Source organism: Prosopis cineraria, unplaced genomic scaffold (genome assembly GCF_029017545.1).
Source record: "Prosopis cineraria cultivar Desert tree isolate PC_DT_omini unplaced genomic scaffold, ASM2901754v1 PC13, whole genome shotgun sequence".
Taxonomy (NCBI): domain Eukaryota; kingdom Viridiplantae; phylum Streptophyta; class Magnoliopsida; order Fabales; family Fabaceae; genus Prosopis; species Prosopis cineraria.
In genome coordinates, this window is record NW_026555344.1 from 1,027,154 (window position 1) to 1,047,316 (window position 20,163).

At 36.4% G+C, this 20,163-nt stretch overlaps 2 protein-coding genes across 7 annotated transcripts; one reads left to right on the top strand and one right to left on the bottom strand.

The window, feature by feature from the left end:
• Nucleotides 1-262: 262 nt before the first annotated feature.
• On the top strand, nucleotides 263-2,657 carry LOC129291324 (protein KTI12 homolog). Of its 2 annotated transcripts, none has more exons than XM_054928614.1 (2): nucleotides 263-463; nucleotides 1,452-2,657. In XM_054928614.1, the coding sequence occupies exon 2, from the start codon at nucleotides 1,512-1,514 to the stop codon at nucleotides 2,418-2,420; it is 909 nt and encodes a 302-aa protein (XP_054784589.1). In that variant the 5' UTR covers nucleotides 263-463; nucleotides 1,452-1,511; the 3' UTR covers nucleotides 2,421-2,657. The 2 variants fall into 2 exon arrangements, with proteins under 2 accessions (XP_054784589.1, XP_054784590.1); XM_054928615.1 differs by having other exon boundaries at nucleotides 450-584.
• A 919-nt stretch (nucleotides 2,658-3,576) lies between these two features.
• LOC129291280 (mediator of RNA polymerase II transcription subunit 12) lies at nucleotides 3,577-18,348 on the bottom strand. 5 transcript variants are annotated; one of them, XM_054928562.1, is made up of 13 exons: nucleotides 18,181-18,348; nucleotides 16,591-16,741; nucleotides 15,245-15,304; nucleotides 14,887-14,992; nucleotides 14,291-14,359; nucleotides 14,119-14,172; nucleotides 13,847-13,954; nucleotides 12,950-13,099; nucleotides 12,505-12,852; nucleotides 9,991-12,392; nucleotides 6,658-9,279; nucleotides 5,800-6,124; nucleotides 3,577-4,627 (listed from the first exon to the last, which is right to left on the bottom strand). In XM_054928562.1, exons 2-13 carry the CDS (start codon nucleotides 16,716-16,718, stop codon nucleotides 4,187-4,189), a joined length of 6,813 nt encoding a protein of 2,270 aa, XP_054784537.1. In that variant the 5' UTR covers nucleotides 16,719-16,741; nucleotides 18,181-18,348; the 3' UTR covers nucleotides 3,577-4,186. The 5 variants fall into 5 exon arrangements, with proteins under 5 accessions (XP_054784537.1, XP_054784533.1, XP_054784536.1 ...); XM_054928558.1 differs by having other exon boundaries at nucleotides 16,591-16,777; XM_054928561.1 differs by having other exon boundaries at nucleotides 16,591-17,034.
• Between the last annotated feature and the right edge of the window lie 1,815 nt (nucleotides 18,349-20,163).

Consider the following 20,163-nt stretch of genomic DNA (forward strand, 5'->3'; position numbering starts at 1 on the left):
TTTTTTCCTTTGGATGGCAAAAATTTTTCAATCATATTTAAAATTTCAATCAAAGATAATTTTTTGTAATAAATTAACATTTTTCTCTTATTCAAAATTTAAATTGTTTTCTCTTATTTAAAATTTAAATCCTTCCTTTTTTTTTTTTAGATGATGTAAGTCTCCTTTTTATATCATATAACTTTCTGTATTTTATATCATATTTGAATTTTAATATTTATTAAAGTGTGATGTAAAATACGGAAACACCCAGTTGGCCATCGGTCTCGAACTCGCAATCACAACTCCCACAGTACCGTGTCGGTTAGTATCACACAATACCCTGTCGGCAAGTTCTTCGTCTATCAGTCACGCAATATCGTCGACCGTCCTCGATCGTCTTCTCTTCTTGGGTTCGTCCACACCCAGTCGGCGTCGTCCATCGTCCTCGACTCCTCGTCTTCTCTTCTGCGATAACTAGACGGCAAGTCGGCATCTTCTCTTCTCTAATACCCTGTCCCTGTCGATCTTCTCTTCTCTACTGCTTCAAGGCGCTGTCAGTGATATGGTTTTGATTCTGGACAATTGTGGCAGTATTGTTCTGCGTATGTCTGAGGAATGGGTTTTTTGGTTTGTCAAGTTTCAGGCTTGAATTGATAACATGGGAACATTATTCAAAATTCGCTTCCAAATTCCAATTCATGAGCCCTAGTTCTTGCTGTGTGTGGCCAAATTTCTGCACAAATTTTCTGCATTTTAATGACTTTATATTATGTATCTCTGATTTGTACTTAAAAATGCTGCATTTATCTATGTTTTTGTGCAAAATCATGCTTTTAGATTGCTTCATATGCTTTCATTCTGCTTTCGAGCTAAATGTATCACATGGATCCATGTTTTAGTGCAACAATCTTCAATTTAATTGCTTCACATGCTGTGTTTCTGTTTTGGACCTAGAAGTGTTATATGCCTATGTTGATGCAAAGTTCTACATTTTTGTTGCTCCATGACTTTCATACTGGAAGGGCTGCATATATCCATGTATTTGCACAAATTCTCTACATTATACTGTTAATCGATCATGTATCCATGTTTCTGCATATATGCTGCTGAATACTTGTTGATTCTGTTTTGGTTGTAAAAGTGCAGCATACATCCATGCTTCTGTTACCAATTCTCTGTTTTAAAATGATGCATTACTTATGATTTGGTTTTAGGCTTAAAATAATGCCAAAGGCTATTTTCTCTGTAAAACTGTGTGTTAAAATTATTGCACAGCTTGTAGTCCTGGTTTGTATATTGCTTGTGTCTCTGTGCAAAATTCTGTGTCAAAATTACTGTGACAAGTTGCCATTGAATCAATTTGAATCACAAGAACAATTGTGTAATTTTTGTAACTTTAATTTAATTTCCAATGGTTCATGATTATCATTCTCCTGACAACTCGTTCATCTTCCCTCAATTTCTTGCAGATATTGCTCATAAAGTCAAATTTTATTGCTTCCTTGGTATAACACTCAAACTTTTCCCAAATGGCATTGGTTGTGATATGTGGGCAGCCATGCAGTGGGAAGACTAAAGCTGCACTATGTCTAGCCGAAGCCTTCGAAGAATCAGAATCAAAACTGCAAATGAGGGTCATAGATGAAGCTTTTTTCCATCTTGATCGGAATCAAAGTTATGCCAATATGCCTGCAGAGAAGAATTTAAGAGGTGTTCTCAGGTCGGAAGTAGATAGGTCAGTGTCAAAAGATAACATCATTATAGTAGATTCTTTGAATAACATCAAAGGTTATCGATATGAGCTATGGTGTTTGGCTCGTGCAACAGGCATTAGATACTGTGTGTTGTATTGTGATGTTGAAGAAACCCAGTGTAGGAAATGGAATGTAGAACGTAGGGAGAAAGGGGAAGCTGCTTATGATGATACAATCTTTGAAGATTTGGTTAGAAGGTTTGAGAAACCAGACAGAAGAAATCGTTGGGACTCGCCTTTGTATGAGTTATGGCCACATAGGGATGGGATAGAAAAATCTTCTCCGGCCATTAGAGATGCTCTATCCTACATAACCAAAACGGTGGACTCCAAAACCCGAGATGTTAAGATTTTACAGCCAACTATTGCAACTCAAAACACACGCTTTTCTGATGCTAATTCTCTTTACGAGCTGGATAAAGCAACTCAGGAGGTCACCAATGCCATAGTAGAAGCTCAATCCCAGGCTCTAGGTGGGCCTATGAATGGGATTTCTGTAGGGAAGGACCTGCCTGCGATCAATATATCCAAATCAGTTGGGCTGCCGGAGCTTCGGAGAATGCGACGTACCTTCATTAAGTTGACAGGGCAAACAAGTTTAAGCGGACCACCTCCTCCTTCAGATGCGGATAGTGCAAAGAGAATGTTTATTGACTACCTCAACAGGGAACTAGGAGCTGCTTGAACAACAATACATATAACCTTCCGAGTCTGATTGGTGTGTGCCCAAAGCTGCCATATCCCACTGCTTGATCAATAAAACATATTACCAATTCGGTTTGCCCAACTTGTATTATCTTTCTCTCTCTTTTTTTTACTCAACTCTCCCCGAATCTGCTTAGAATGATCTTGCTTCTGTTATGGAATTTGTGTTTGATGAACTCAAAGGCTTTATATTTATTAATGAGTTTACTCTAGAATACTCCCTTTGGTTCTATACATGTTACCTTACCTTGAACTAAAAGAGGGGTAGTTAAATTATTAGTTTTTAAAAAAAATAGAAAATTAATTTCTCAGTTATCTTTTTAAAATGTGTTGTTTTTAAAAATATTGTCTCATGTAATTTACTCCATCCAAAGAAAATTATGAAGGGCTAAAATATTTCTTGTATTTTTTATGTTGTACGTACGCAGCTTTGCAGAAATCTAATGACCGTTGGTCCAAAATAAAATGAGCACGTTTAGTTACCAGGCTGACTTGTTTAGAAACAAAAGATTTTGCTATACTACTCTGCTCCATTAATATAAAACGAAATTAATCAACTTCATATTTATTTAAGAAATGGGAGTTATATTCTTAAAATTTTTTAATTTTATCCTTATTTGCAATTAATAATTATAATAAATTGTATTTTTGGAATTCAAATAACAATAAATAAATAATAAGTAAGTTGAAAATGCATTAATTGCTCTAACTTCATCTTATATTAAAAACCCAAAATTAAAAAAAAATTAAGCTTCCTCTACTATTAAAAACAGGATAATATAATTTTCTTTGCCTTTTCTCCTCATGAAAACCGCCGCGACTATATCTTCCCAGTACCTTACATGGGACATTATGATTTGAAAAAGAATTCAAGGATAATCTGATTTTGATGCCCCTTCCATTCATTTGCATAAAAATAATCTTTTAAAAGATCTTAGCCTTCTTACTAAGACTTCTGCAAAATCTAAACAATAAGATATTTTAAAAGTAATAATGTTTCAATTTAGAGATCGAATGAGAGAAGCATTCAATCAAGTGTATTAATGGGAAAATGAGGTAATTTAAGAGCAACAACTAATTTTCTTGGTCTGTGTTAAGTAGATAAATTTGGCTTTATTAAAAGGACTCAAAGGAAGTATAAGTGTACTGAGATTATAAAGTCCTCCCAAAAAATTCGTAAATGGGAACTGAAATAAGCTAACATAATTCTTTGGTTTTCTGGGCAAAAATATTACACAGGACTTACCATTGAACAAAGGAATGCTACATTTCATGCTCCGAATCAAGCACATTCTTTAATGATAATAAAAATATAGAAAGAAGCAACAGCAGATGAGAGTGCATCTAGACATGGGCACGAAACAGAAGAGATATCACTTGAGGATATATTACCCAGATCAATTGATAAAAAGTGAAAAAATCATATCCCTATATATACATCAAATCTCCCAAACCGTGCCAGTAGAGCAGTCAGAAGGGGATGATCAACAGGTTAGTAGTCAACCGACCGGAGGCAGAACGGGCAGCTCAAAAACATTGCCTTCACTTTTCAGCAAAGGACCCACCAATTTACCCGTTTCTTCCACATCATCTAACCTCCTCAACCTTCCTTCTTCAAGCTGAGAAGGGCAACGCACGAATCGGCATCTTCATGCCAGTAATGCATGCGTCATAAGATAATGGAACACCGAGCGCACCTGCCTGAGGGGTTTCTCCAGTGCCAAACCAATTAAAAATCATGTCAAATTAACTCTCATCATCCACTGCACCAATGTATGTTAAATCTGTTCGTCGCATTCTTATCGCCCCTTTAAGCCAGCAAGCAGCTCGAAGATTAACATGGTCACCGCTCCCTATGATAGAAGTATTACTGGCAGAAGGGCTTAGTCCAGCACCATCTTCTAACAGTGTCCAAGGGTCAACTTCCAAGTCATTGTCTTGTTTCAACTTCCCTGAAGTGTTAGCTACACTTCTTGATGAGGGAATCAGATTCTTCTGAGGAACATTTGAACTGCTGGAATTAAACCCAGAATTTGCAACACCTGGTTGGAGAGAAAAAATAGCAGAAATTGGAACAGATGGTGGCTGGCAGGACAAAGAGCACCGCAGAGAGGGAAGAAGTACTGGCATAGCAGCTTGGATTCGCCACCTGATGATGTCTGGCAATTGCGTACGATCAAGTTCATTCTGCAATCAACAACAGAGCATTAGATGCGCAAGAAAACTTTCACCTGATTAACTTCATCCTTCAAATATGACTAACATCTAAAGATTCTGATACAGGTGAGAGAAAAAAAGGCAACAGACAGAGACAGTTGGGAGGAGGGGAAAAAATTCCTAAGCAATTACCAAGTCATGGTAGCAATGTTAAAAATGAAAATCCTGCCGTCCACCATATGCGCTGTACTGCTGTTTGATTCAAGCAACCTTGTATTGCAACTAATCATTAACAAGGAAAGTTCGTTCTTCACAAAGTTTTAAGGGTACAGTTGGCTTTCATACTGTTTATTTATTTATTTTAAGTGGCTTTCATACTGTTCATTATGAAAATACATAAACTTCCTCGAACATGAGACCTCAACTCATATACATCAACCTACTTGAGGTAATATCATGGAATACTTTGTTTCCTCATTGTTGATTTTATTTTACAAAATGTGGCTGCAACAAGTCTTGGACGAAATACAAGTTGGAGCAAGCTCACCATCAAATCCAGTATAACATGATAGCTCTAAACATGTAGAGATAGACCAACACTTCATCAGAGAAAAACTGGAAGGTGAAATTCTATGTTTGACATATTTGCCTACAAAATTGCAAGCAGCTGATGTTTTGAGTAAAGGACTACTGGGACCTTCATTTGAGAATTGTATAAGTAAATTGGACATGATTAGTATCTATGATCCAACTTGAAGGAGAGTGTGGGAATGTTTGGTATTTATTGTAAATATTGTATAGCCTTTATCAGAATTTATTAGGCTTTATTAGCAATTATTTTCCCTCATATATATAGTCAACTTGTCCTCAGGATTATCTATTAATGAGAAATATTATTTTCTCCCAAATTCCACAAAAAACCTTGAAAGTTGCCTATATTTTGGTCCCCAATCAGCAATAGTTTAAGGTCAAAAGCACCCAAATATTACAGTAACTTGAGCAATGAGTCATGATATTTTTAGTTTAAGCTCCCCCCCCCAAAACATTTTCAGAGCAATTTCTTGTGAAATTCTTCACATTTTCCAAGCAGTTTTTTATGATAATTTAAAAATAGCATTAAAATCAATCTCAAGTATGGCCCAAATGCCTTAACAATGACCACTGAATGCAAAAGCAGTAAATTCATATACTAAAACATCCACCTGCAAAGTCTCCAGTAGTTCTCGATCAGAACCAGAAAAATCCCTGCTAGGCTCATTAATCGTCTTTGATGAAGGTTTTGACTTGAGCCAACTGGGAAGGCAATCACTCAACAATGCATGCAAAACCAACAACAAACGATCAAACAAACCATCAACTGAAAAATCTACCAAAGCAGCTTCAGAAGGTGATTCCACTTCCTTCTTCAAAAGAGAAGAATGCATGGCATTCACTGAAATGTCAGCATCCTCATGCACAACCCGATTACAAAGAAGACGAAGAATTACAGAGGCAAGTGAGTTTCTCATATTCCGCACAGATGGCTCCCTGCAAAATTTAATATATAAACTCAGATAAACAGATTTCATCATTCTAAAATATGACAGCTATACCAACTACAGATATTTTGTACGCCACTAGTATTTCATAATTTCAAAATTAAGAAGGACACGAGCCAGTTAGTTACCATTTCCAACACCGAAAAGGAAGTTCTCAGAACCATTATGAATCAAGGGAAAACCTATAACCATCAGTCTGACAGTGCAAACACGACAGCACAAACACATCATATTGCAGCATGCAGACATTTTGTCAAAACGTTAGAAAAACCATATTGCATTTACCAAGCCTAGAAAGGGTACCCCACTTCTATAACAGCAAACGGGCTAAGATAGAGGAGGCCAAATCACTAGACATTTGCCAGATTTATAACATAGTGAACACCATCCAAGACTATCTCTATTTCACTCAGCTATAGAAAAGACTATAGAACAGCAGTAATAAGCCAGGAAACAAAGAAAGGTATCTCAAAAATAGCATAGGAAAATCCTGTGTAGATAATAAACCCAGTCATAAATCACCTGTCTGTGCAAAGAATAGGAAGAAATCTCATGAGTAATTGCAACCGCAATGACATTGAAGCACGTAATGCTGCAGGAGAAGGTGGGGCAGAATCTGTAGCAGATGCTGTAGCAGCTGTTGGCCGTCTCCCCAACCCAGGGCTGCTGCCTCTTATATTTTTGCGGGTATTTACTTTATTTGTTTGACCTTCAATTCCAGAAAGAGTACTCCCAGCTGGTTTACTTGGCCCACGAGTAACTGCAGTTATTTGTTGCTCAATATTATACAACTGTTTGATCAAATCATTTGCAAAGGAATTGCGAGATTCTTCAGAGATTTGATCAATGCAGGGAAGTATCAACCCAATAAGAGCCCTTTCAGTTACGTGCTGCTGAATTATGCTCAAGTTTTCTGAATCAGATCCCTGTGAGAGCCCTTTTAGGGTCCTTTTCAAGTCCATTCCCTCTTCAACAACTTCTCCTTCTTCAAGACAAGCAGCATCAAATTTCTTTTTGTCCCCTTTATTAGTCAAGGGATCACTACCAGGACTACACCATCCCCAGGGCTCCCAAAACTGGGTTTTAACTGAAAGACCTTTGCTCTCAGCAATATTGTTTAGCCTTTGTCTTATAGTCTTCCGACCAAAAAGGACATCTTGACCACCAAGAAACCATTTTGCCTGCAACAACATCGAATCCTCCAGTGATCTCCCAAAAAGATGAACCAGCTCTGAGAAAAGGGGTGCAGCATCAGGTCTGACCAATAACCTTGTGAGTATAATTTCTATAAAGTTGTTCTCATTTTCAGAAGCAGAAGCAGCCTTCTCTGAACTAGGTGAGGACAACTGTATAGCATTGGCTAAGGATATGTCGTGTGCCTCAAGTTTTTCAATGAGGGCTTGTTCATTAAGAAGCAGCCTAAGTTCCACCCACTGCCAGTGAAATTTGGCAGGTTGCAAGCTATCTAAAACGTTTACAAGCTTATCCTGCAGCTTTGATTCACTATCAGTAAACCGAATTTTAGACTCACCATGACCAGAAACGCGGCTCCCATCCTCCTGTGTAAACATAGACTGTAACATCTTACAATCAATGATGGCATTCAGGAAAAGCCTAGCACGGAGAGGAACAAAGGCCTTAGACTTCAAATGAATGTCAGAGCCATTCATCTCAAGCAATTTTGCAAATTCAGCATCAATTGCATCTGCAGCTATAAGATCGTAAAGACCCTGACTATCTCTCAACAATACTTCTCGAAAAGGCAGATGTTTCACTGCATCATTCATGGCCATTGTAAGAGACTGATACAGTTGATTCATGTCTTCACGGACTGCAATATTAGCATTCAGAATGAAAGGCCGCCACATAACAAAGGCAAATATTGAGTAGGCAGGTGGAAAGACCAAGCTTAAAGGGAGCATCCGCTGCATCCTTAAAAGAGCTATAATAGAAGGTTCACCCAAGAGTTCCACCACTAATCCTTCACAGATGGTTCTGCAGTTCCCAACAAGCAATCTAAACCAATGGACGTAGAGTTCAATCGAACCATCAACTTTAAAAGCCCCAACCGAACGTGCATTCCCATTAGAATTGGATCTTGTACTTCTTGCAAATTGAACTACATCCAGCCCCTCCTTTAATTTCAGAATTGTTACCATTCTTTCCAAGCTGGTAACACCATATATGATTGCACCAACAAGAAGAGCAGAAACAGCAGCAGCAATTTTTGTTGATTTACCAACCACGACTTTATTAGAATTTTGTACATCATTTGAAATAGTGTTAGTGTCATGGGCTTCAGGAGACATTTGAAACTGACCTCGGGATGCTTTACCAGGAGCAAAAACTCCAGCAAGAGCGGTGAGAGCTTCTGTAGCAAGTGCAATTTCAAATACACGGCTTTGGCGCTCTCCAAGGGCTTCCTTAAGCAGGCAAAGGCAAGTTATATGCATTCGCAAAATGCATCTGGCATAGTTCAAAGAAGTTGCAGTTGATGTACTACTTGAATGACTATTGCCCGCTGAAAAATCAGGCATTTTCACTAATGTTGGGCCCACACTACCAACAATGGCAGAAATAGCAGAAGAGACCAAAGAAGGATCCCCTTCTTGTGCGGCACCACCAGTCTGCCTTATGCACTCAACCAGACCCACAACTATCTGTTGAGCAGTTTGATATCCATTATCCCATTTTTCAATAGAAGGACCCTTTGTAGTACTAGAAGTAAACACTTTCCTCTCCTTCCCAAAAAGATAGTGAATTACCTCTTCAACATTACGCTGCACAATGTCTCTCATGCCCAAGCCTACTCTAGATAACCGTCCGCCACTTATCTTTTGACGGAAAAAATCATCAAGGTCCTCAACTCCTGCAGGTACTCCAAGTGGAATCCCCAACTCCCCATCCACTAACCGTCCAGACTCAAGTTCAGAAGCAAGTCTCTTATCACACGTCACCTTGAAATTTTTCTCCCACTCAATGACACCAGTCACATTGCTATATTTTTTCAACAAATAACGAGCAAAGGGTAGGGCACCTGAACCTGAAATTCTTCCATTAGATGCTACAATAGCTGCAGCACGATGCATAGCAGCTGACAAAGCTTCAGGAATAAGATCAGCTGCAGCAAGAATGTTTTCATACCTGAACCGAAGACAATGCAAAAAGCTCATCTTAATTAACAAGGAGATAGTCCAACACAATCATAAGAGATGCAAAAGTAAATTGCTTATAAACCACTGGTTCAATAATACTTTACACAATAAATATCTTTATCTTGTTCAAGAAAAAGAATAGAAGACAAGAATATAGCAAAGAACAAGATTCAATCAGAGGTAAAATGTGCTAAAAGCTCAAACAAAGTTGCAGAAACCTTATTAAACACTAACCCAACCTCCAGCACTAGCATTCAATTATTAAAATTTAAAACCCACCAGTTACATTTTCCCAATATAATAGTTCAATTTATTTGAGCAAGTCTAAGCAGCAGTCAAAGGAAATGTAGGTTTTGCCGAAACTGCCCTTATTTACTTGATGAAACAAGGAGGATGACAGAAAGTGCTAGCGTACAACAGCCTGTTAGGTACTTTTGATAAAAATTATAATTGAAGTAAAATGCATAATATCTCATTATAATTCTCACCAAGTTATTGGCCAAAAAAGAGGCTGCTTAGATCATCCATATATGTAGATATATTTTTCAGAAATAGGAGGCTACGCCATTAGAAGGCAATACAGCATCAAATATAGGGAAGGAAGATGGGGAATAGAAGCGAATTCACATGTTAAACTTTCCGTAAAATAAAATCGGGCACATCTAACAAACTATATAATAGGAATTAAAATAGTGCAAACCTTCGCAATGATGATAGCAAAAAAGCCTCCCCCACATCACAAACTTGACTTTCCACATTTCTTGGCAGCATCAGAACATTCCTTCCACTATGAATAGTAGAACTGGGGCTACTGACGGCCTTAGGCAGCAACCAGAGAAGGAACTTGACAGCTGATACTAAATCATCAGAGATATCCATCAGATAAAGTATAGCAGAAAGTTCATCCTCACCAAGTTTCCACCGTATTGAATTGCGATCATCCACAACAGCAAAAGGCCTACCAAAATGGCCAACCTTACCAACAGTTTTCCCAGTCTCTTCTATGAGATGCCTAACTACAGTCATCAACCAAACTGTCACTGACCTTTTCTCAACAAAGCGGAGCCGTTTTAGTGTTTTTCCAATTGAAACAATATCCCCACTTCGGCTTGTTCGATTTCCATCAACTGACTTTGGGATATCACCGTCATTGGCAGTTCTATGATGAGGGCAGCTAACTCTGTTATCACATACATGACTAGTAGATGCTCCTTGGCTACCCTCAATTCTAGCAGCAGCCAATTGAGCAAGACTTTGGGTTTTACGCACAGTCTTTTGGCGACTCTTAGTAACCTGCTTGATTGGTTTAAGTGGTTGATCAACTTTCAGAGACTCCAAGGACTTCAGGCCCTTCTTCACCCACCATGCATCTTCATCATCAGATAGAACTGGAGAATGAACTTGAACAAATGAATTTCTTTCCTCGCTTAATTTTTGTCTCTTTGCTTTTCTGCATTCTTCACACCCAGGTGTACCTTCCCCCAGATCAGTCCTGATCTGAGGAGACCCAATAGGTCTTTTAACACTTCCTTGAGATTCATCTGATCCCGTAGAGGTCAAATTAGAAAAACTATCAGGTAATTGTAGCTGCATTGAGATGGCTTCTTTCAGTTCTTCAATATTAACATCATTTTTTACATTTTTTGAAGATAGTTTAGAAGGGACATTTTTCCACTGATCAATTGGACCTGTAGAAGCTCCATCCTTTGTGGAACCTGGAAATTTTTTCTTCAGAGCAGATAAACCAGCACCATTATTGTCATTAAAGTGACCACTAAGAGGAGAATGAAGCATGAGGCGACGTTCATTTGAGTAGATTTGCAAAGCTTCCACAAGCTGCTGCCCCTCAACTAGGCCTGATTCTTCCAAAGCATCATGCAGAAACTGGCCAGGAAGTTGCTTCAGGATTCGATAGTGTCTCTTCTGTCGCTCTAGGTCAACCGCATTTGCATTCATATCCATGATCCCACTTACTATAAGCTGACGTGCATATGCCAAAGGGTAAAATATACCTGCCCGTGTGAGCTCCACTATAAACAAATGAAGTCGTTTCAGACCTTCACCTTTATGGATCACATGCTGATCAATCCAACAAACTATAATATCATGTAGCGGACCTGGGCTTTCAAACATAAGTGAGGAACTTCTACTACTGTATCCATTTTTTGATTTAGATTTTACTTTTGACACATTAGCCATAAAAGTCAGAGTACTCTGCTGTCCAGAACATTTAGCTAAGTTGCTGACTCCATGAATGCTTTCATTCTTTCGCCTTGGAGGATTCTGCATATCCCTCATCTTCATCTTTAAAATCCTAACTGCTACATGTACTTGAGAAAGATCTTTCCTACCTGTGAACTTTATGTCACATGGGGGAGCACTCCGAAAATCCCTGAAATCACATGTTGCCCACTCACAAAGGAAAAACACAGAATGAATGAGTAATGTATTCACAGTCCCAATCCACTTGAGCGATAACCTTAAGCAAGGGCTGACTTTCGAAATCCACCCTTCAGACACAACCCTGTCACAGAGGTCTTCAAAGAGTAACTTATAAGCTCCTTGTATATCACCCAACATAAGGGACCTATCCAAAACTTGAGCAGCCTTAGCTAGACAGTAACCAGGATACCCTGGGTTTGCAGCTTTCACAAGATCTTCTGCATGCTTTTGAACGGATGAAATAACATGGCTAAATGCCAATGATTGATATTGCGGATCAAGTCCTTTACTTCTAAACATACATGCAACATCATCAGAACTACTTTTTATCTTCCCTGCCACTTCAGATGTCTTCAATACAAAATTCCCGTCATTTACTGTATGTGAAACCACACAGGATGGTAAAGGAAAGCAATCTAAAGCAACAAAGGTATCTGGTGCTGCAAGAATTAAATACCGAAGCATCTCAATTAAAGCAGAAGTTGTATATGCCCTCCGAGAATTGTCAACTAGATCCGATCCACCAGGTGCAGGATCACGAATGATACGAAGTGCTATTCCAGCAAGAGTGCGTACATATGCTTGAGATAGAACTATGGTTTCTAAAAAGCCATAAATAATAGGCAATACCAGCTGTAAGATCTCAAGCATTTGTTTTTCCTGGAAGGAGCAGAAATGTCATAAAATCAAAACCTATAGGGATGAAACCCTTAAGAAGATCACTTATATGCAAAAGAGCAAGACTAAACAACTGATTGTCCAAGATCAATACCTTTAGCTGAGTCAAAACCCAATCAATGACAAGAGAGGGAAGAATCAGCCCTTCAGCATGATGCCATTGCAGAAGCCGCACAACATACCACCATTTAAAATGTAGGGATGGCTCATCAGAATCAGAAAAAGATGATAATGAATCAATTCTGCGCGGCAGCGAGCCAGTATAAGGCATTTGTGGTGATCGATCTCGACTATTAGGAGCAAAATGAGAAGCATTTTTTGAGAAAAAATCATCCAGAAGAGATTGCAGGTAATCAACAACATCTTTAGTCCAATGCTCAGAACGAGTCAGCTGAGTTTTATCAGCAGCCCCTGAAGATAATGAGGCAGATCCAGGCTGAACCTGCAAAATTCAACCACAACCTAGCTTCCATTATTAAAAGGAACAATACTTTGGGAAATGGTACTTAAGATATACACCAACACTGACATATCCCCACCTGGTTGAGGTAAGTTACTTTAATATACCAGGTTGCCCTCAGCAATGGAACATTATTCTTGATAAGAACTTCTAGAAGTGATTTTTTCTTATAACCATGAGGAACATGATCAGCCAAAGAACGTAATCGTTTGTGGTGTTGAGATAGGCCCTGTAACAAAAATTGAAGGAGTTGAAGTTATTGAAACAATAGCAATATCTGTAGCAGAAAAGTCCTAAAACAAGACAACAACCAAATAAGATTGGTGAGAGAGCTCAAGGATTTGACAGGCATATCATCCTAGAGTGTGAGAAAAATCAATTTGTTATAGAAACTTACAGGACAAGGATTGTTTCAAGTTCATGAATAGGCAAATAGGTAGTGCTAGACAACTCAGCATATTAGCATATTTAAGATGTTACCATTTCCTGTGCTTGATATAGAAGCACACACATTTTTTGCTTATTTTGGCCCATTCCTAGGAGAAGTCCAAACCATCCATTCAAGCGTTTTAATCATTAATATTTGGAGGTAAATCTTTCAAATTTTCCTCCTTGATTAATCCCTAGAGTTGACTGCCTGATTCAAATACGATCAAATAACAAACTCTACTGACCTCTATGGTCAGTTAATGGCTCAACAGAATGCATGACAGCCAATCACAATCAGGTAGGAGAGGGGTACCCAGAACCCCAGATTTTTAATCTGAGGTAACATATACAACTTAACCGTTGATTTAAATTTGTCTTTAACGATGTAATGTTCTACAAATTTTCCACTATTTTGCAGTTAAATGTTGGTTTAAATTAAATGTTGGGCTTGTCCTACATATACAAAAACTTGTACTTGACCAAATTCATGTAGATGTTGCCTACCTAAGTGAGTCAGCGTCCTAATTTTTCTAATTACAAATTATACCTCAATCCATTTCTTCCGCAAGTCTTCACCACATGCCCTTAGTTCAGGGAAAAGACCAGGCTTAGTGAGTTGTGATCCTGAAAGAGCCACGCCATAGATTTGACCAGCCTGACATAGTAAGCACTATAAGTCATCAAAATTTTCAACAAACTGGTAGAGAGATATAATCCATTAAATCTCACAGCAGACAAAAAAAAAGGGGGGTAAGCAATTAATATATTGTTGCAGCACTATTTTCAGCAAGCATAACAAAAGCAGAATAAAAATATCACCTTCCGCTTCTGAACACGAGATTCATTGATGGCCCTCAGACGTTTTCTAATGGCCTGAAAAGAAGATGGAATTAAATTATATTAACACATTTCCTAACCAATATTTATTTTTCTTAAAAACAAGAATAAATAGAATGGGCATATAAGTATATCACCGAGATAACAGATTTACCTCTTTGCAATTTAGAACAATTGTCTTGTTAAAGTTTGCTACTTGGGTCAATGAAATTTCTCTTGCTTCCTGATGACTCGGAACATATTGCCATGTTAGAGAACAGGAATTTAGGAAAAGGATATTTAATTTCAAAGTATTCTTAGAGTTGAAAAATTACAAGTAGCATCGCTTAGGGAATAGAAGAATGAAATATATATTTAAAAAAAAAAAGAGCCTTAAAACTTGAAAATAACGAGGCTGCTGTGACATTATAAAATAATTGCAATGCAATAAATAGTAAGAAAATAATTAGAAAAGTTTGAGACAAGCATCTACCTCAGAATAAATCAGAAAGTGCGATTGGAGGAAATGCCAGGCAAAGATAGAAGAAATGCCAATATATTATGCTTTCAATATATACTAAATACATTCAAACAAATATAGTACAATACAATAAACGGACAGTTCAAGAGTGCTCTCACTAAATTCAAAACCCCACAAGATCATCAATAAATGGATGTTTAAACAAAGCACACACTGTCAAATTTGCTACTATAAATCATCTTTTTCACACAACCGAAATAGAATCTGCCAGAGAAATTTTATCATTCTACCTCAAGGCCATCAACTGTCTCTCTATATCCAGATTGCACATATTCTTTTGTTAGAGTCTCCTCGGGGCAATTTGGTGTTTGGGGGTGAAAGTCTGGTGGCCCAAGTCTGAGATTCAAATATTGACATTTAATATTCAAATTGGCTACATTGAGATGATATGAACGCAAGAAAAATTAATAATAACTACAAAGTTTAACAACTGTTAGCTATATGCTTTAGAGTGTGAATTAACAAAAGCCAACAGAAGAAGTGAAGAATATTCGCAACCTGCACATCATAAATCATAGAATTCCCACAATCTATGAACTAAAACGAAACAATACATTAAAAACAGGTGCTATTATAAGCAGGGATTACCTGGAGTTTAGAGACTCTTTATCGCACCTCAATTTGTAGGGGGTTAGCTGTGGTTGACGCCTGCACATGCAAAACCAGTGCGTTGAGAAGAATTGGATGCATTACGTTACTGATATGAATAATTATCAAGACAAGCAAACCATTTTATCACCAAGTATCAAACACAAAAAATCAAAACTCCAACTGTCATCCTTATCAATTAGCTTAAGACACAAAGACTTATAATCCGCATGCTCTCAATCAATTGTCCAGCTGAAAGCTCAAGGGTCGCATGTTTTAGCAGCTAGCTTTGGATTAAATTTAATAAAAATAAAGCAAAAATTTTCGCCCAAAAGGAAAAAGAAAATGAAACAAAACAAAAATGAAACCTTTCTGCATCCATTGCATAAACCAAACCACCTTCAACCAGTATAAAAGGTCTCAGCTTACTGGGGCTGGCATTTGACAATATTCAGAAACAATTATACAATGAACGTGAGAAAAAGAAACACATTTAAACCATAACACAAAGAAAGAGGAACTGAAAAAGATCATTATACCTTTTCAGAACAGCTGATAATGTTCTCTAGTTTTATGATATGAAATTTAATCATCAACACTAATTTTGAAATTGAAATTTTCTTTAGGCAGTATTGAGCACTGCCATTGAGCAGGAATTTCATTAACGTGGTGAAAAAGCAACTTCATGTAACAATCATCTATCTTATTGATAGCCAACTCCAGGAACTCAAAATGCTTCAAATTATATACAATATAAATCAAAATAGAAATACACTCTAGATTCAACAATAAGTTTGCATAACTTCTAAAATATCTTGTACAGGCCCTCGAACATTTTCTTCACCAATCAAGTCCAGGATGACAAATATTTAGTTTGTACAATTCAGTGCATAAAAACTCCAACGGAAAAAAGAAGTTTGAAGGATTAAAGATCAAATGGAAAAGGTTTTGCTCGTTTAAACTAGATGATGCAGGACAAACATGATTGAATAAATAGATTTGACAATTTTCAGCTACCAGGACTTAAAACATGGATAGTTGCTAGATGCTACTGCAGACAGAAATTTCCTCTTTATTTTCAATTCTGACCACCCAAGCATATCATTAAACAACAACAACAACACCAAGCATATCATTAAAAGTAGATAATTTGGTAAACTGACAGAGAATTCTTAAGCCGCTAACAAGCACAGTAGATAAAAAAAACAACAAAATGAAATATTCTGATAGGCCAAGAACAAGGGAAAAATCATAAGTTGCAAAATGAATTAAATAATATTATAATCACTAGGAGAAAAAAAGTTGGCAATAAGATCTTAAAGAGACAAAGAAGGAAGGTCACCAACCTTGAATTGATCGAGTAGTTTGCTGGCAGAGAAGATGATTCAGATCTTCCAGAGTCCCTAGCCGAAGGCCCGCCTATTGAACTGTTATTAACTGCACTAGTGCAGCTGCCAGCATGATACCTTTGCATTTCCCCCAACTATCACCAGCATACTGCCCCCAGCATCAAAACACAAGCAGTTGTGATAGCTAGCAGGCACCAGTGACAATGTTTTAAGTCATTTTCAGCAAAAGCAAGGATGAGCAGGTTAAAAAGTCCCAAGCATCACAGTAGCCAAGGAACAACCCTTCATTAAAGAAAGGGTTGGCTTTTGGGTATATAACCTCTGGTTTTAAATCTGAGATCAGTCCCAGACATGGGGCATACTGTATGCAATATAAATCAAACTAGATATGCTTTAACTGCCAAAGAAGGTACTCCGAGATCAGTCCCAGAATGGGCCACACTGTATGGACCGAAGAACCACTGTGAAATATCAAAAACCATGCATCCCAAGTGTGCAACTCAAATGCTCCTACTATGCAGAGAAAAGAAATAAATTGTACCTTAACAGTACATTGTATCCGAAATAAAAAATCTTAAGAAAATTTACAAGTCAGACTCTGCTCCATGGTTAGTCCTGTTTCAAGTATTTAATAACCTAGCCCAAATGCCATAGCAGAGAATAAATGAAACAACATGACATTTTAATTTCGAAATATCATATTTTCATTTTGAGATTAAAGTCCACAGTCCATGTAAACCCAATATATACTTTCAAGAAAATTTGCAGACGAGAAAGTCGTAATTAGATGATGATATCCTCGTATGCCCCATATCTGCCGTATATGAAAATATGGAAAACCCTACAAATTAGTTAATGAAATTCTGGACTAGATATCGACATGAAGCATAATTATATAGAGTTAAAACCTTCGATTATTATCTATCTGAGAGAAATTATAACATAATAATAATAATACTCATAAGACTCGGCGCCACCATCGAACTAAAATTTAAAACTTCACGCCTACATTTGGGAAATGCCATGATTTATAACTCCAACCCGTACCTTCGCCAGTAAATTACAAGCGACAATGGGAAGCAGCATAAATTAATCAAAACGCTTCCGATCCAGGTGCATACGTCCAAAACCCATAATAAGATAACCTCGATTGAAACCTAGGCCCCCACAACATAAATCACCAAGTAGCTTATATTGTTCGAAGTAGCTAAAGCACAAAAAGAAACTTCTTCAGGTGTGAAATGAATTGGAAACAATCCACTGACTTAATCTACCAATTTATTTCAGCTTACGGTTGAATCCAGATGCCCCATAAATTCTGGAACATCATCGCGCAACCCAATAAAACAAATCCAAAGCAAAATAACCGCCGGAATTTGAACTTTAAAGCACGATCCAAAACTAGGGTTTTCCTACGAACTCTAATTCTTCAACTTGACAAATGCGCACGAGAGTTAACTGTGTAGCTGAAAATTGGGCCTTTGACGTGAATAAAGCTAGGGTTTTGATTGGCAATCCCGCAAGACCTGAGAGCTTTCGAAAATAACGGTAACAAGATTTAAGATTACAAGGAAAAGCAGCACATACCTCGTGAGAAATTCCGAGCCCTGGGAGAAAGAGACGAAATGCACTGTAGATAGAGAAAGTAAGAGAGAGAGACGAGCTGCTACGGAGAAGGAAGGGTCGCGGGCTATGAGGGCTTTGACTCTCAGCTTCGCTGATGATGACGATGGTGCTTCTTCTGTTTCTTCTGTGTGATGGATTAAAGGGTGAAGGGGATGGATCTAATAATTATTAAACAATATAATTATCCTTTCCTGTATTACACTTTTGACCTCGTAATATCATGCTATTGCCTTTAAGCATAGTTGAAGGAACAAAATTAAAGCGGGCAAAATAGTCAAATGAGCTGTGAAAACCATCCTTTCGGGAGTCAATTTGTAATAGATACATGGAGGAATTAAAGAGTTCAATTTTAATCTTTTTAATACAGACCAACCCTTTTATCGCACGTTTTGTTTTAAAAATTGGGCAAAAAATCTAACAATTTAATTTTTATTATAAAATTAAGCAACTACAAAATAAAAATATTAAAAAAAAGTAAAAACAAGAAAATGAAATAATTTTTTTATAGACTATTGTGACTTTCAATATAAATAACATATACTATTTGTAAATATGGTTCTTACACATCAAAGTTACACTAACAATAAAAGTAAATCAGGAATAATCAACTCTCATGATAGTGAGAATTTGATGGCAGAAGATAAAGATGAAAATTGATAGGGTTCTAAGATATGTAGAGAGAAATAAGGAACATAAATTTTTATTAACATATGAAATCAGAATCTAATTTCGTAATATTCATAAGAGAACATAAAATTGATAGAAGAAAATAGAAGAAATAAATCTATCAAGATGATATAGAATAAAAATCTCATCTTATATTTCACTCAATAGTCATGCTTAGAAAAATTTCCAAAAGGCCAAGTCTCAAAAGTCTGTTTTATTCATGATATGTATACTTTTAAGTTGCTAAATATATTTATAATGCTAAATACAATATAAAATACTCCCTCTGGTCCTAATTATAAGCAGAGAGAGAATAATTTTTTAATCCTATTTATAAGTCACGTTATTAAATTTTCATAATAAATTTTCTTTTTTACCCTCCATTGAATGTTTGAGAAAGAAAATATGTTATTGAAATGTATATATTTAATATGGGCAAAATTGAGAATTTATTAAATTTTAAAACAAAGTTAATAAATTTTAAGGTTTTCCTTGCTATTAGTGAAAGATATTGAAAGTGACTTATAAATAAGACCAGAGAAGTAATGAATAAAATAAAAATAACTAGATCATTAAATAAACATGAATAAAATCTCCTAAAATCTATTCTCTTTGTTTAAAAATGTAAAGCATTTTTAATCTTTTGAGGTGTAATCATTGCCTTTCTTTCAAAAGTGCCTCTATTGGTAATGACTATATATTTATTGTAGGGTATTTAATGGGAGTAAATATGAAAAAATAGAGTTAATTATAAAGTAGGTAACTACTTTATTGAAGGTGAGATTCAGTTAAAAATATCTTACATTTTTTAATAAAGAGAGTACATCTATATAAAATACTAAATAAAATAAAAAACTAAATATCTGAATAAAATCTAAATAACTAGATATCTAGATAAATATATAGATATCTAAATAAATATTTGAATATTTATATAAAATCTAGATAACTAAATACCTAAATAAAATTTAAACAATATTATTAAATATAAAATATCTAAAATAAATCAAAAATAATATTTATGTATAATATCTATCTTCTCAAATTATCCATTATCTCGAAACTCTATTAAAGATGACGAGGTAAGGAGGATAGACATCCACCCTTTTTTGAATATTCATAACACTCTCATTAGATGTCCATTACATGAGAATGTGTCTTATTAAAAACTTTAATTAAAAAAATCTAATAAAAGAAAAGAGTACATCATTCATTTATGCTTATCAACAGGGCATGTTATTTGTATTAAAAGGCATAATAATTTATAAAAAAAATTCT